Here is a 14,889-nt window from a genome sequence, read left to right as displayed (position 1 = left end):
AGCTAAGGTCCAGAACCTCACTTAAAAACACTCACAGCAACTATCTGTCAGTGGCAACTTGATGCATTTTAGTAGGCAGTTTAAAAAAAACCCAATCAGCATTCACTCTTGAGTTTAAAGATATTTTGAGAAATATACATGTTGATACATAATCTGTAATTGGTTACTTTAAACTGTAACGCCCTTCTGTACCCAGATATTTATCACATTTATATCTATGTGCACCTCAGTCCAGCTAGGATAGAATGTAGGTTTTTATCCACAAACCTTCCACAAACTGCTAATGAAATAGAAGCTGAACTAAGTACAGCTGCCATGTTTGCGTTTTGCAATCACTGCACCCTGTTTTATGGATCCCTATATCTTTAAGGGATAGATAGGAGTGGATACGAGTCCCTGGGCTTGCGCCACCCACTGTTCATAAGAGAGATAGAGAGACAGTGCATTTATATTTGCTACATATCAGAGTAGGTGAAAGCTCACGTTTTCACGTGATTTAAATGGAATAGGGAAGGATGTTCAGTCCTTGCATCTCCAGACAACCTCAAAACAGCTCAAATCCAGGTAAGGAGAGATATAGAGGCAAGATGATAATACACAATATTGGAGCTAGAAGCACTCGGGATGATTGCAAACACCATAACATAGCAAAGAAAATTAAAAATAAAAAAACCATTCAAATGACATTTGAAGCTACTTTAATATGGGCACATCTCACATTGGAGTGGGGTCTGTCATCAAGATAAGAGTGACATGCAGAATTTAGCATTTTGGAACACAAAAAACGCTTTCTGACATGATCTCTATCAAATTGGAATAAGTTAAGTGCTTAACCACCCTGTACAAGTATGAGTCCTTTTTTTAAATGACCAGCAGATGGCACTAAATACCTATAATTAAACTAAATCAGAACGTACAAATAAGCTATATATACATGACACTGACGGATAGAAATAATTTGTTGGCTACATTATGTAAGTGAATGAATGAAATTCTTACTAAAACAAACAGTTTTATGCTGATGTACGCATGTTTACGTTACCCTAATCCAGAAAAGAGATGCTTGTCTTTGTCACGCAAATAATAAGCCAAACCACAATGCTGATGTAGTCTTGTCTGTTCTGCACTATTGTATGTGTGCACTAAAATGCACAGTACAATGTCACAACATTTAATGGGTTACCATGCTTCCACATGCTTTACCATACCTTATCAATTTCTATGTTTATTACACCTTGGTATACTTTTACTGCAGTAGTTTTCATAAAGGGTGAAAACATTTTTATTTCCTAAGACAGTGATAAAAAAAATCATGTGTATGATGCACAGAGATACACACACACACACACACACACACACACACACACACACACACACACACACACACACACACACACACACAGACACACAAACGTAAAAGCAATTGTTGTCCATAGGATTGCTTTGGCTGCACAGCTTCTTATCTGAATAGTAACATTTAAGACAGAACTAAAGCCTGTCTCCGTAGAAGGACCGCCTCTCTGTTGTATCCTCTCTGAGAAATCCCAGGTATACATTGTACATGTTAAATCACCTGTAAATAAAAGCCACTGTCTCTGTATTGCGACCACTTCAGCTGCCTTCACATCGGGTTTGACTAATTCAGGTAGACAGCCCTTCTGGCTAACACCTACATCATTTTAACAGTGATGGAGCCTTTAGATTAAATGTTTTGGCATTTCACAAAGGTTTAAATAAGCCCACAGACATTTTTAGTAGTTATATATAATTGATATTAGTAACATAAACAAGCAGTTAAAGGTTCAATTCTATATTTTCCTTTTCAAGCTTCCTTCTAAAAGGGTCACCAATGTTATATTTCTGGTTATATTAGTAAAGTGAAATTTATTTTTTGTGGTCAATTTTTTGGTTTTGTGCAAAACAATTTATTGTATCATTTAAACAAACAATTACAGGAATGTTTCAATACCTTGCCATACCCATATTAAATGATTACCTTGAGGGTACTAAAAACAAATATGAGGGTCTGTTTGGGAGTAGAATTTTTTCATGTGACGCTCATTTTTATGTTGTATCGAAATCTATTAAGCTAAAGTATAGAGCCTATAACAGGGATGTCCAATCATGGTCCTGAAGGGCTATTCCACTCCAGGTTTAACAGGTACAATGATATAATTAACTACTTCAAGGTCTAGAATGGAGATTTAATGGGTTCAATTAAACAATTCCGAACAGGGTTGGAACAAAGACCAGGAGTGGAAGGCTCAGCTTTGGACAGGCATGGCCTATAGGCCTGTCTGTGGAAGTGACATGTGTTAAACTAGCCATGGATTAGGTTCATGGATATAAGGAATTGGAGACAACTACAAAAAGTTAACTTTCATTTAAATCTGCCATATCTAATACCACAACAGTTCAGAAAGAGGTTACAGATATTCATTCTACTGAAAACAAATTACTTTGTTTGCTTTGAACAAAAGCTGCATCTTTTTATAGATGATATGTCTTCAAACCGGACACTTGTTTATAGTATTTAGCCGTGAGGTAAAAGTGATTTTGATTGTTTTCGCTCGGGGGGAAAAAAATCAGATACTGTTTACCTACTGCTAGGATTCTCCATGTTGCCAATTTCACAGTTGGATAGACTGATTTGCCATGGGTCATACAGCAAGCTGGCAGTTGTGCTGGGATTTTAAACAAGAAAGCTGTATCCCAAACTTTCACCACTAGGTTACACTGCCTCCCTCTCAAACACAAGCACACAAATTGGAAAATAAAGTGTGTTCATCTTCTCTGTACATTGATAAATACAGATAAAGTTTCATTAAAGGAATGTCACCTTTGTTATTTCATACAAATAAGATGTTATGTAATATGATAGCAACAATAAATGAAACATGAGAAGTTACTATAACTTGAATTTTATATGTTAAGTACAAGTTGTCACTAGTACAGTACAAACTTTCCTGTGGATCACTTTCTCTTCTTCTTATGTTTTCTTTTTATTATTTATTATTTTCTTTATTCTTTCTAGAAGGCAGACCAGTCTTGGGTTGTATATCTTTCTCATCTTTTTTTTCTTTTTCTTTTCAGCATTTTTGGAGAGTAAATCTAGTGTCAAGAGGTTAATCAATCAATCAGCAGAGTATCAGCAAGCCTGGGAGGAGAAACGCTTTGGAGGCTGGCTGGAATGAAAGAGCTTGGAGAGAGTGAGTGAGTAGGGCAATGAAACAGAGAAAGACTTCAGTCAATGCTTGGAGATTCTGTGGCATGCACTTCATTTTTACAAAAACACATACTCAAACAAGTGCACGCCATGGAACTCTCATACCTACCTTTCCTTTTATTTTTCTTTAAAGTATATGTGTGTGTGTGAAAAAACAACCATTGCCTTTTGTAATTAATCACCACACACACACACACACACACACACACACACACACACACATACATCCTTTAAACTAGCTAACAGCAGATGAGAGATCTCTACAAAACCTACCTACCTAGAAGAGAGGGGAGAGCCAGCATCTGATAAGAGATCTGACTGACACATAGGGGGGGGGTGGGGATGGGGGGGGTGGGTGGGAGAGAAGAAGAAAGGGGTCACAGAGAAGCTCAGAAAAGTCAGAAGAGCAGAGGGTGGGGGAGCAATCTGAAGTGACACGCCAAAGAAGAAGAAGCTGGAAGAGAGAAAAAAAGAAGTTGATTTTGGCAGAGCAAGAAGGAAGAGAGCCTAATTATTTTATTTTGAGTTTCTGAGAGCTACCTACCACCAACAAAAATACTATAAAGTAGCAGCCAACGGATCTGAGGATTTAGGGACTCTCTCTGAGAAAGGAAAGCTCACAGAGGAAAACTAATCAGGGGAAAAAAAAAAAAACTAGAGAAACCAGACACGTTTAGCAGTTCTAGTGCTATCAGGATGCTACTTCAGTGTCTTTTCCTGCTAATGATTCTGCATTCCCCCACAGTATATCCACAGAAATTCTCAGCACTCACGGTAAGAAAACATACTGATATTTATTATTGCACACATGTATATGTGTTTGTTAATGTATAGTACAACTGCTTTAGTGTGGTTTTTTATGGGTGTGTGTGTGTGTGTGGGGCAGTACTATTTACACTGTTTACTTTATTCTGTGGGCTAAACAACTTGTTTGTTTGATTTTTGTGCTACTTTATGTTTCTTATATAAGATTTCTTTTAAAAGCTGACGCATTTAAAATGATACATCGAAAGAAGAGCAGGCAGAGTGAGGGATTTATGTAGAGTCTAAATCAAGAATACAATTGGAAAGCTGACACATTCTTCAGTAGAACGGAGAGAGGAGAAGGAATAGGAGGGAGATTGGTGTTGAAAAAGTCAGCCAGAAAGGATTATTCGATTATGATTTTGGGAGATTGAACTTTTTATGTATTTTATGTGATATGCAACCCCATTTTTGATATTTTTAAACTATCCCACACATATGAGATGTACAGTTTTGTCCAACACAGAAGGGTTTGGTGTTATACATTTTATATAATGATCCAATACTCAGAGAATACAGAGAATTAAGAATGAAAGATGAAGGTGAAAATAGAAAGATGTTTTGGGCTAGGCAGTTAAAACACTTCCTTATTGTCATTATTCTGCATGGCAGGGATCTTTAGGTTGTGAAAACAACATCAATAAAATACAGTTTGTCCAATGAGAAAACTGTCCTAAAACATTTGTGAATGCTCTATTTTTTGGCATAGATTTTAACACTGACAACATGATATCATGTTATATTAAATAATATCGCGAAACCATAACCTATATGGATAAAAAACAAATACAAAATACTGTAATACGGTTTGCATTTTTGGGAGGATTCATTACTATGCGTTGTGACTCTAATTTGATTTAAGTCTAGTGGTCTACCTTTATAGACCATCATTTATACTCCTAAATAAGTTATTATTTAGCTTGTGCTCCAGTTAAAAGCTCGGTGTGGAGGCTGGGGTATGTCAAATATTTTAAGAGCAGCATAAAACTTGAATACATATGCTTGTGATGATTTATTTAACCTACAATAAGGCAAAGCATAATGTCAGGTATACAAAAACAAAATGTGTTCATTTGTACCCCGGGCTAAACTCCACAGTCACTAAGCTGCAGTGACATATTTGGTTTATTCATTCCGTAGTGCTTGCTGAAGCTATAATTCCACCAAGTGCTAAATGCATCAGAAAAATAGACTAGAGGATTATAGAGCATGGTGTGGAAGCCAGTGAGTCTTGTGCACTCTCACTCTGGAAAGATCAAGTGTGCTGCACACGTCTGTCCTCCTATTTCAACTTGAATACTATTACACTGAGTCCGATTTCTTTTATTGTTTTTTTAATCATTGACATTATTCTTTTTTCGCATGCTTTTTATTAATCTATGAGTTTAAAATTGTATGTACCCATGACTGACCCACTAACAGCCAAAGTATATTTAAAAGCCTGCTGTTCAGATTATTAGTCATACAGAAGGTCTTTGGTTTTTGTTATGTGTTGTTTTTGCACTACTGTCACTACAAATTGGTGGCAAACCAACTTGTAAAGATTGTTTTGTGGAATTCAGTTTATGAGTGCCTTTGATGATTTGGTAGCGAGAGTGACAGCTGCCATAGTCATGGATGTTATTTTTGTGATGATCCAGAAGTCTTGAAACCTAAATGGGAACCAAATGCTGAAGTTGTTAACTCAAGGTGAAGGTGGTTTTTAACGCTGATGCTATGAAATGCAGGAACTATTGAAAAGAGTTACCCTAATGGCAATAGATCATATATACTTTTTTTGAGACCTCTTAATTCAGTTATGAAATAGTTGTTCTATACTATGCCTTGTTATCAAGTCCGATAACCAACTTTAAATTTCACTATACATGAATTAACTTTTTTTTTTTCTCTATATACAATAACGTGGGGAAAGACAGGACTACATATACAAACCATTGATGACTGAAACTGTTTATATTTTGTATTTTAACGGCTGTCTTTCCCCATATTACCATCACAGTCACAATAAAACTTAAAAAGTTACTGCCTGTTGGTTTTACAAAACTAAAACCAAGCAACCAAGTAATATAATCCAAGTTCTCTTAAGCACCATCAAGGTGTTTGTTTCTCATTGGTAAAATTAACATCATTTTTTTTTCTTTAAAGACCTTAGGTAATGCTTTGAAAATATTCTAGGAAGCACATTTATTCACTTTTATGTTACTTTGTTTTCAATCTAACCATGCTCTTGGTAGCAGAAAGACCATAGCCTCCATCCTGCATTTGTTAGATGACACAACTCTGATCTTGCATAAGTATGACAGGGTAATGAAGTCCAGTAGAGCAATCAACAAGTGGATCTACAGTAAGTCCTTATTTGTCTTTAAAAATAAGTGCAAGGCCTGTTCTTATCTTTAATATTTAAACTGTGACAGCATTTAGATTTACGACTGTTTAGATCCTGTGAATCAGCATATTTGTGCACATATTTGCCGTTAAATGTTTTAAACAAGCATTGGAGCATGATGTGATTTCATTGACAGTATTTGGACTTCTTCCCTTTTGGTTTCCCAGATTAAGAGTTGGGATCCGTCCTAAACTTTGGTTTACTGTACACTAACAGAGCCTCTATTCTCAAATGAGCCCACTCCACTCAATGTTTCTAAGGTAATGTGAATCTAAACATTGGTACCATGGTCTGGACGGAAATTAAATCCAACACATGGCAATACAACACAAAAAGAATTGTGTAGCACCAGCCTGTGAAACATCTCAAATATTGTCCTTTATTCATTATGCATTAGTTTGTCCTTTGGAGGAGATGTTTAAACTGTTTGCCAAGTTTAAAACATTGCTTCTAGTACTTGTAAATTAAAGTCCAGTGTATTTTCATTTAATTAATGACTGTCTGATCAAGGAAGCTGATAGCTTGAAACATAACACACATTAATATATTGGATTTTATGCTGGGCAGTAGAAATGTCTTAATTACCTCAGAAAAAACATTTCATACCAATCAGGCAATAGAAACGCTAGATGTATTATTATTTATTAGGGTGTGTTTCAAACATTCCCATCCTTCCCAAACACATTTCATTCAAGCAAGAAAAACACCATACACACTTAAAATAATAGCAGACTCCCAGACCATTAATGCTGCACCTGTTATTTCCTCACACAAATCCCAAAGTTCAGTCCCATTATGCAAAGCAATTATTCATTATGCTTCTCCCTTTGATTGAGTTAATAGCTTGGTTAAGGCCTGTCAATGTCTTCCGTGCATCAAGCTGGAAACCAACGAATCACACAGCCACAGCAGGAAATTCACGGGGTGAGAATTTCATGCTGCTTCTCGCCAGCTCCACTGGTGTGCTATTGAAAGGTTCACTATTATTCCTACCCCTATACTCATATCATGGCTTTTTCTTTGCATTTTTATAATACAACACAATATGGTCCCAGATTTTAATCAATATGGCAGAAGCTTAAAAGCTGATGTAAGAGAATTTGATTAGCATGTCTGAAAGTAACAGGCCTGTGAAAGAAGAAAGAAGGTCGTTTAATTATGCATGGCCCTGGGTCCTCTGTGAATATATTGATGCTTGAGCGAAGCTTAACAATTGTGCCATACTGTGTTGAGGCTTTATGATATAGACAATGCTTCATTAAAGGCAATGTGGTAAGTGCAGTGACTAATGACTGGCTACTGAAATTCAAGAATCATTATGTTTTATTTCTACTTTTTAGTGTCCTTCTAACTTCATTTCCATAAAAAAATATTTTCTTTGTTTACTACTTAAAAAAACAATTGCAAAATCATGGTCCTTGGATCCCAGAGAATGTACCAAAGAAATAAAAATCAAAATAAATCTGGATATTAATTTTAAAAAATCACTGACACATATTCTTAAAACATTGCTATGCATTGCAATATTCGTACATGCATGCTTTATAAATACAGAGCCTGTTTTTCTGGGATTGCTAGCCAAGTACTTAAGTCTATATACATCACCATCTAATACTTGGAAACTTTTAATGTCAACTGGTTAGTTGTTTACCTGTTAGTAGTTCCACTGAACACCTTAATCCTGATCGGATTCTGTTAGGAATTCCTTACAGTTTCCTAACACCTCAAGAATTCCATATAAAAATGGGGGTGGTACAATTAATCTCCTCAAGGAGGTTCCACATCCTTTCATAGAGTTAGTAGGCACTGATGTGGAATTGTTTAATAGCTCTTATTTAGGGTTTTCAGCTGAATCCCTGAAGGGAAGGGAAAAAGGTGATATGAAAGACAGAAGGACAGATGTCTCTTGATCAAGTTTCAATTGAAACACAGGAAGTATTGTATTGCATTGTTTTGTGCACAAGTTGTGTGTCTGAAAATGCCTCAGTGTGCAACAACTTGGGGTTCGCCGTTGAGGAATGGAATGGAATTATTTTGTGAAATCTAGGAGCTACAAACCCACTAATTGAATTTAATTCAATAATTCTTTTGAAATTTCTTCAATTCAAAGGTTGTCTCGACTTCTAATTATTTGCCACTTTGAGAGTTGAAGTAAGCCAAGTTTTAAGTTAAGGGTGAATTCTGAACCCAGATGTTGCGATTCTATTGGGAATAAACTCATTAAAGGTAATCCCCACACATTCTTCCTGAAACTTGAGTTACCATTAAAATAACAGAGTTTGTAGAGACTGACATAAGATAAAGCGAAAAGAAAGGTTGGGAGCTTAGGATAGGGCTTTAATAACAGTCCTCTACCTATCATAAAATGTAATCTGTCTTAAGACGGTCTTCAGAAACTACTAAATTGTGCTTTTTTTATCTTGTCTTTCAAATAGTACCTTATTTAGACATTTTAAAGAAGAGTAGATGTTCTCCACTCATATGTACTTAAAAAAAAACATGAATGAATAACAAACATAGTGTCTATTTTACCTTACCTGCCCCCCCCCCCTCTAAAAACCACAAACTTCAGACTTAGTATAGATAAGATAGCTTAGTATGGATTTGCTGGGCTCTGCAGCCGGTGAAGTGAATGAGTTTGGCCTGACAAGGTGGTGGCCCAGTTAGGTTGAGCTGAGCCCCAGATTTCTGATAGGTCTTTCATTCCTTTCAAAGCAAGTTGTGAATGAAGAAGGGTGTGAGCTCAGAGGTCACAGCTGCAGAAGAGGATTGCAGTCCTGTGGACTTCAGAGGACATCGGTGGCCAGTGACCCAGAACTAAGGAATTCATAGAAAATGTAACACACTTCAAAATGGTCAATTAACACAGGGTTGTGCTTCAGCTAGACCATGTCTTCATTTAACAACAGCAGTTTGGCTTTCTCTTGGATTGAAACCTTGTCATTACCACCTGCCAAATATTAATGACTAATAACTACCTTGTATTGTTTTATTGTATTACAGTCTGATACATTTTTTTTAGGAGTAGTAATAGATAAAGAACTATTGAAGCTTTCCAACACTGGATGGTCTCTTATACCAATCTATTCAACTTTGCAACTTGCATTTTGCAGTTTGTAAATTTGAAATATAGTTTATTTACAACAACAGTCTATAATATGAGAACAAAAAGCAAAACAAAACAATGTCTATTCAGGTATAAAGAATATCTAATCTGTTTAGTTGTCCTGCTGCAGCATTCTGAAAGTAAATCTTGAAATATTAAAATAAAGGAAGTAAAGTCTGAATAGTGAATAGTCTTGACATCAACACATTCTCTTTTTACTTCATACCCTTTTACCCAAAAATGTGTACTTCCTGCACGATTTTATCAGCTGCTTTACAGAGAATGCTTTCTTCTTTTGAATTATTAATATAAAGGCAGGTGTGCAATTTATGTATTCCTAAATTTTTTTGTTTATTCTAATACTGTTTTTAACAAATAAACACTGCAATTCGTTAAAAAAAAAAAAATAGATTTTTAAAAATTCAGTTTTTTATTCATTCCATAAGAAATGTTGATTATGAGAAGAGGCTATTCAGCCTATCAAGACTTGTCTCTAGCAAGCTGCCCCAGGCAGTATTTCATTGTTTTTTTGATCCCTGTTGTAGCTGTAGCAACATCACCCGTTAAACTAATCCAACTTATATTTATCACGTTATTACTGTGGATTACATGTTTTAATTACAATATAAGAGAGAGAGAGAGACAGAGAGAGAGAGAGAGAGAGAGAGAGAGAGAGAGAGAGAAAAGGATGGATAGAACATTGTTATAGCTATGTAATCTCAGAATCGTAAAATAATGCATCAAAAGTGAAACTCTAACTTGAGTATTGCATTCATAAAAAAAAAAAGATAGAGATGTAACTTGTTATGCTTAGCTTTTCTCCAGTAATTGGATTTATGCTTACTACAAGAGTTTATCATAAAAACGTGAGTTTTAAAAGGATATATCCACAGATAACACATATACAGTACTGCATTATTTTTATGGGTATGCATGAAGACAAAACCTTGAACTATACCGAATTTGGGGCTTATTCTTGGTTCAAGTGGATAGCCAAAAAAACAATGTGCCCAAGTTTATAGAATTAAATGGTAACCCCAAAATTAGTCAGACAAGATCTTTCCTTACAATTTATAGTATTATAGGTTTTAAAGACTGACTGAGATAGACCGCTAATTTTTCTTGGTACTTACTTTCTCCTACCAGGATCAATACAAATACAACAACCTTCAGGCTAATGAGAAAGCGGATATGTTCTGATGTGCTTCGTAGGAAGCTAGAGGGGTATTTCCTATAGGAAACAATTTTGTCCCCCGGGCAGAGGAGTAAAGCCTCACCGAGCTTCCATGCCCAGAAAATCCACTGTGTGAAAATATATTTCATTAGTGTTTTTACTTTAAAGTCAAATTCAAGGCCATTAGTTCAACAAATTTCCCTGCTGGCTACATCCCTTTTATATGTTCCATATTAAAGATGTATGATGAAAGTTGACAAGAAGGTTTTGTTTTGGCAGCTGATCATTTGTTTGCCTTTTAAAGACCTTTGTAATTTTGTACAATTGCTTTTCTAATTTTATACAGCAAAACATACTTTACCAGGGGAAAACACATCCATAAATGAATGCTCCTTATTATATAATAGGCTTGATGAAGTAGTATTATCATGTAATAACATACCTTAAGAAAGTACAGAACTTCAATGTTTTTCAAGCTCTAAAGTTAATTTGGAAATTTTTTGTTCATCTACTTTATTTATTATAATTCCACAAGTAATTATAATTATACATTTTTTAATTGAACAAAAATCATAAGAGTCTGTATATTACCTGAAAACTACGTGGAGCTCCCAACCTTTAGGGTATCCTAAATGGGCAACACGAAGAGTCTCTTAAAGGGGTAGCTGCAATAAACAGTACAATAAGGCTTGCTAAACATAGTTAAGGTTTACCCTTAATTCAGCCCCCGCATTTCAAATGTCGATTTATATGTTTTTATCATAAAAAAAAACCAAAACAAAAAAAAAAACCTCTGTAAATAAATAAAACCACTAATTTAGAGGGAGGGAAATAAAGATATAATTAATAGATTTAAAAAGGGACTTTCCTATTTTACTCATTTTAATTGGGTAATATACATTACCAAGTGTCTGATGTACTGCAATCCAGGTAGAGAGATAAATAATAAATGTCTTTATCCTTGTGCGTTGTAAAGCTATGTTGTAAGCATGCTATTTTGATGCTATTATACATTACCAAAAGAATGGAAACAAGGGATTGCAATGTCCGGGTCTTGAAACGATGGATGGAAATGTTTTAGATTATACAGAAATGTATTTCTTTTTTTAGAATAGGTTACACATTGTATTGTTTAAATTCTCCATAATAAACAATAGATGGAAATAGAAAGTGGTGAAATAATAGCGTTCAGGAAAATGACCAGAATGAGAATGTGTTTGGTAATACCAAATTTAACAGTTGTCATTTAGACATCTTTATTGAGATGGAGACATGTTCAGAAAGCACTGAAAACATATTTTGGCCTATATCCTGGCATGGGATCCATCTAAAAAAATGTGTTTGGTGGTATTCTAAAAGCATACTGTAGCGTGTCGATTGGTTTTTTTTTATATATTCCTTGGTTCCTAAACAAAATCTTAATGGGCCATCTCAAAGTGACTCAGGAACAAACAAATCTTTTGTAAGACTCATATCTTATAGTATGTTGAATGACTATTTAAAAAATGTAAGACTTAGTATGTTGACTTTTCTGGACTACAATGCGATGGAAAACAATTATTATAAAGAAATAATATATAGTTTTTACTCTACAGATTGCAGAATTGCCCTGTATCTCTGGTGTTTATTTTGAATGTATTAATAATAAAATCATTTGGAAATACATTTAGTGTTTTCATTTACTTCTTAGATGTCGTGGGAAGTGTCTTATCAAAGGCATATGTTTATCTCTAGTAAAAAAAAAAAAAAAAAAAAAGCCAGCTTTTGTCAGGCAAAAATCCATTCCATATGGTCACCATCTGGAAATGCCTGCTGCAGCAGTACCATTGATATTTATAATAAAAGCTAGCACTGGAGATAAAAAGACACTGATATTTGACACCAGCCTTTATTATATACTGTAATGCAAATTCCATTGAATAACCTTATTGAATGCATCGATACATAGGTAGAAAACGCTAGCAAAAATCAGGGAGAGTGGCTAGATGGTTGAAGCCCAAGACAAGGTTAAGATAAACGTTTTTTTTTTTTTTTTAATACTCTTCTAAGTTTGCTTTATGTTCTTTTGGAATGCCATTGTAATATATAACGGCACTGTCCAGAATTTAGCTTAACAATGTTATGGTACAGCAGCAGTGGCGGAGGAGGAGAAAGGTCGGCCTTATTGTAGACCCTGACCTTTATGTAATACTTTTATAAACATAAAACACACCAAGTCAAGTGTTCAGTATTTAACAGTACTTTATTCTCAGAATGTTAGCATGTATGAAACAGCATGCAACTACATTAATAAGAAGCTTTTCTACTCACCTATTTGTGTTTTGCATGCATCTTTACTTCCAATACTACACTCTTTTTAATCACAAGCTAACAGGATTTCACAGAAATTCACAAAAATGTTCTTGTACAGAAAATCATTTTTTCCAATTAGAAATACAAGCATGCTCATTTGCTTGCATTTATTTTGGTACCCAGCTGCACCTGTTGACAGCTTCTGCCTAAACTACAGGATGAATCATGCACACAGAATATAATTGCAAAAGACTGCTGAACAGCACCCCAAAACCTTCCATGAAGACAGTAGGAAATGGTTTTGCAATATTGAGAGACCACTAGACTAAAGGACAAGTGGTTTGAAAAAGAACGGCCAACGAAACATAAAACAGTGCCTCATACCAGCCTCCAAGCAAAAGCAGTTAGGAGGGAAGAAAAACAAGTTAGGAAGCTCATTTTAATTCAGTCATTTTTAAAAAAACGTAATTAATAGAATAGCAGTAATTGATGAAACGAGGGAGAATAAAAACTTAATTACTAGCGCTGGTAGGTACAATGATATGAATATAAAGGAAACAGCTGCAAATATAAATGTGAAGGATATTATCACTGTTAAGTTTTTTCTTCCAAACCTTTCGGACCCCTCTAGGGCCCACTGAGTGCATGGGACCCTGTGCAGTTGCCCTGGCTGCACTGACTATTCATCTGCCACTGTAAAGTAGTTACTATTCCAGTAGCAACTCTTTACTCATGAGCTTGACTTGTCATTCACTCCACAGAGCGAATTACATTCTTGTGGAAAATGTATATCTAGTTGAGGTTTCAGAGACAGTATAAATAATGATGTGTGTGCTTATTTTCAAATCTGTTTTTAAACAAACATGTTACTCATGTTCCAGAACACTGTTTTGATTTGCCTTGTAGACATGACCTTTATGTTATTGTGACAACAACTATTAGCCAAAATTTGTTAGACTGGTGCTTAGTAGTTGCTAAGTTTTACACTTAATGTGACTTGCTTTCCTACACAATTGAGTTGCTGGCAGAATAGATCCTGCTCCTAAAGCTACACCATCACTATAATATCATTGCAGTTTTTTTTGTTTACTTCTGTTTATGAAACAAGGGGGCAATGAAACACACCATGCTATGCATTTAACAGCTGACAAATCGTAATAAACACTGTTCGATTATGGTAGGATTATGGTTTGTTGTTTACGTTTTCAGCTTAACTCAACAAATGATTTCTCCACCTCCACCTCCCTTCACAGTTTTTACGAGTTGACCAAGATAAGGAATGCAACGTGGAGTGCACGGGCTCACCACAGAAGACACTGTGCGCCTCGGATGGGAGAACATTCATGACTCGGTGTGAATTTCAAAGAGCCAAGTGCAGAGACCCTCAGCTAGAGATAGCATATAGAGGCAGCTGCAAAGGTAAGAGTGTCTAGAGACAAGCATTTCATACATTGGATTTACTTGCAATGTATTTATTTTTCTGTTGAGGTACTGTTGTTGGTATATCTCTGTAAATTGTTGCAGCTGCCCAGTTAAGTGCTTTTTTGCAATTAGGGATTCTGACACATCATTGGTCATGACAGAAAACATAAATACAACTATAAAAGACTGATTTAAAACTGTAAAAAGTAAAATTTACTGGATTTAAAAAATAAAGTTACAGAGTTAAAAGCCTGGATAAAAGTGGAAGCCTAAAAAGGGGGAAACCCCATCCTCCACATCATTGGACTCGTTTTCTTTACTCGGACACATCCACAAGCTTGGCCAGAGAAAGCTCTGTGTTTACTAACCAACAAATGTTAAACTTTGGAATCTACACAGACAGTAAGTCATCTGTGCTTTTGTCCTCCTTTTTTTCCTTATTGGGTTTGAACGCTGCAGATCCCAGTGACAGTTAATCG

At 35.4% G+C, this 14,889-nt stretch overlaps 1 protein-coding gene across 2 annotated transcripts in view; it reads left to right on the top strand.

Moving 5' to 3' along the window:
• The first annotated feature begins 3,611 nt into the window (after positions 1 to 3,611).
• Positions 3,612 to 14,889, top strand: part of LOC121316309 (SPARC-related modular calcium-binding protein 2-like) — a 63,675-nt gene continuing 52,397 nt past the window's right edge. Inside the window, exons 1-2 of one of the 2 annotated variants that reach the window (XM_041251324.1) lie at positions 3,612 to 4,000; positions 14,242 to 14,407. In XM_041251324.1, coding sequence (XP_041107258.1) covers positions 3,923 to 4,000; positions 14,242 to 14,407 — 244 coding nt within the window. In that variant the 5' untranslated portion in view covers positions 3,612 to 3,922. The remainder of the gene's footprint in view (positions 4,001 to 14,241; positions 14,408 to 14,889) is intronic. The other variant, XM_041251325.1, reaches the window with a different exon arrangement.

Source organism: Polyodon spathula, chromosome 5, assembly GCF_017654505.1.
Source record: "Polyodon spathula isolate WHYD16114869_AA chromosome 5, ASM1765450v1, whole genome shotgun sequence".
Lineage (NCBI taxonomy): Eukaryota > Metazoa > Chordata > Actinopteri > Acipenseriformes > Polyodontidae > Polyodon > Polyodon spathula.
Note: the sequence above shows the minus strand (reverse complement) of the source record. Positions and strands in the feature narration are given on the sequence as shown.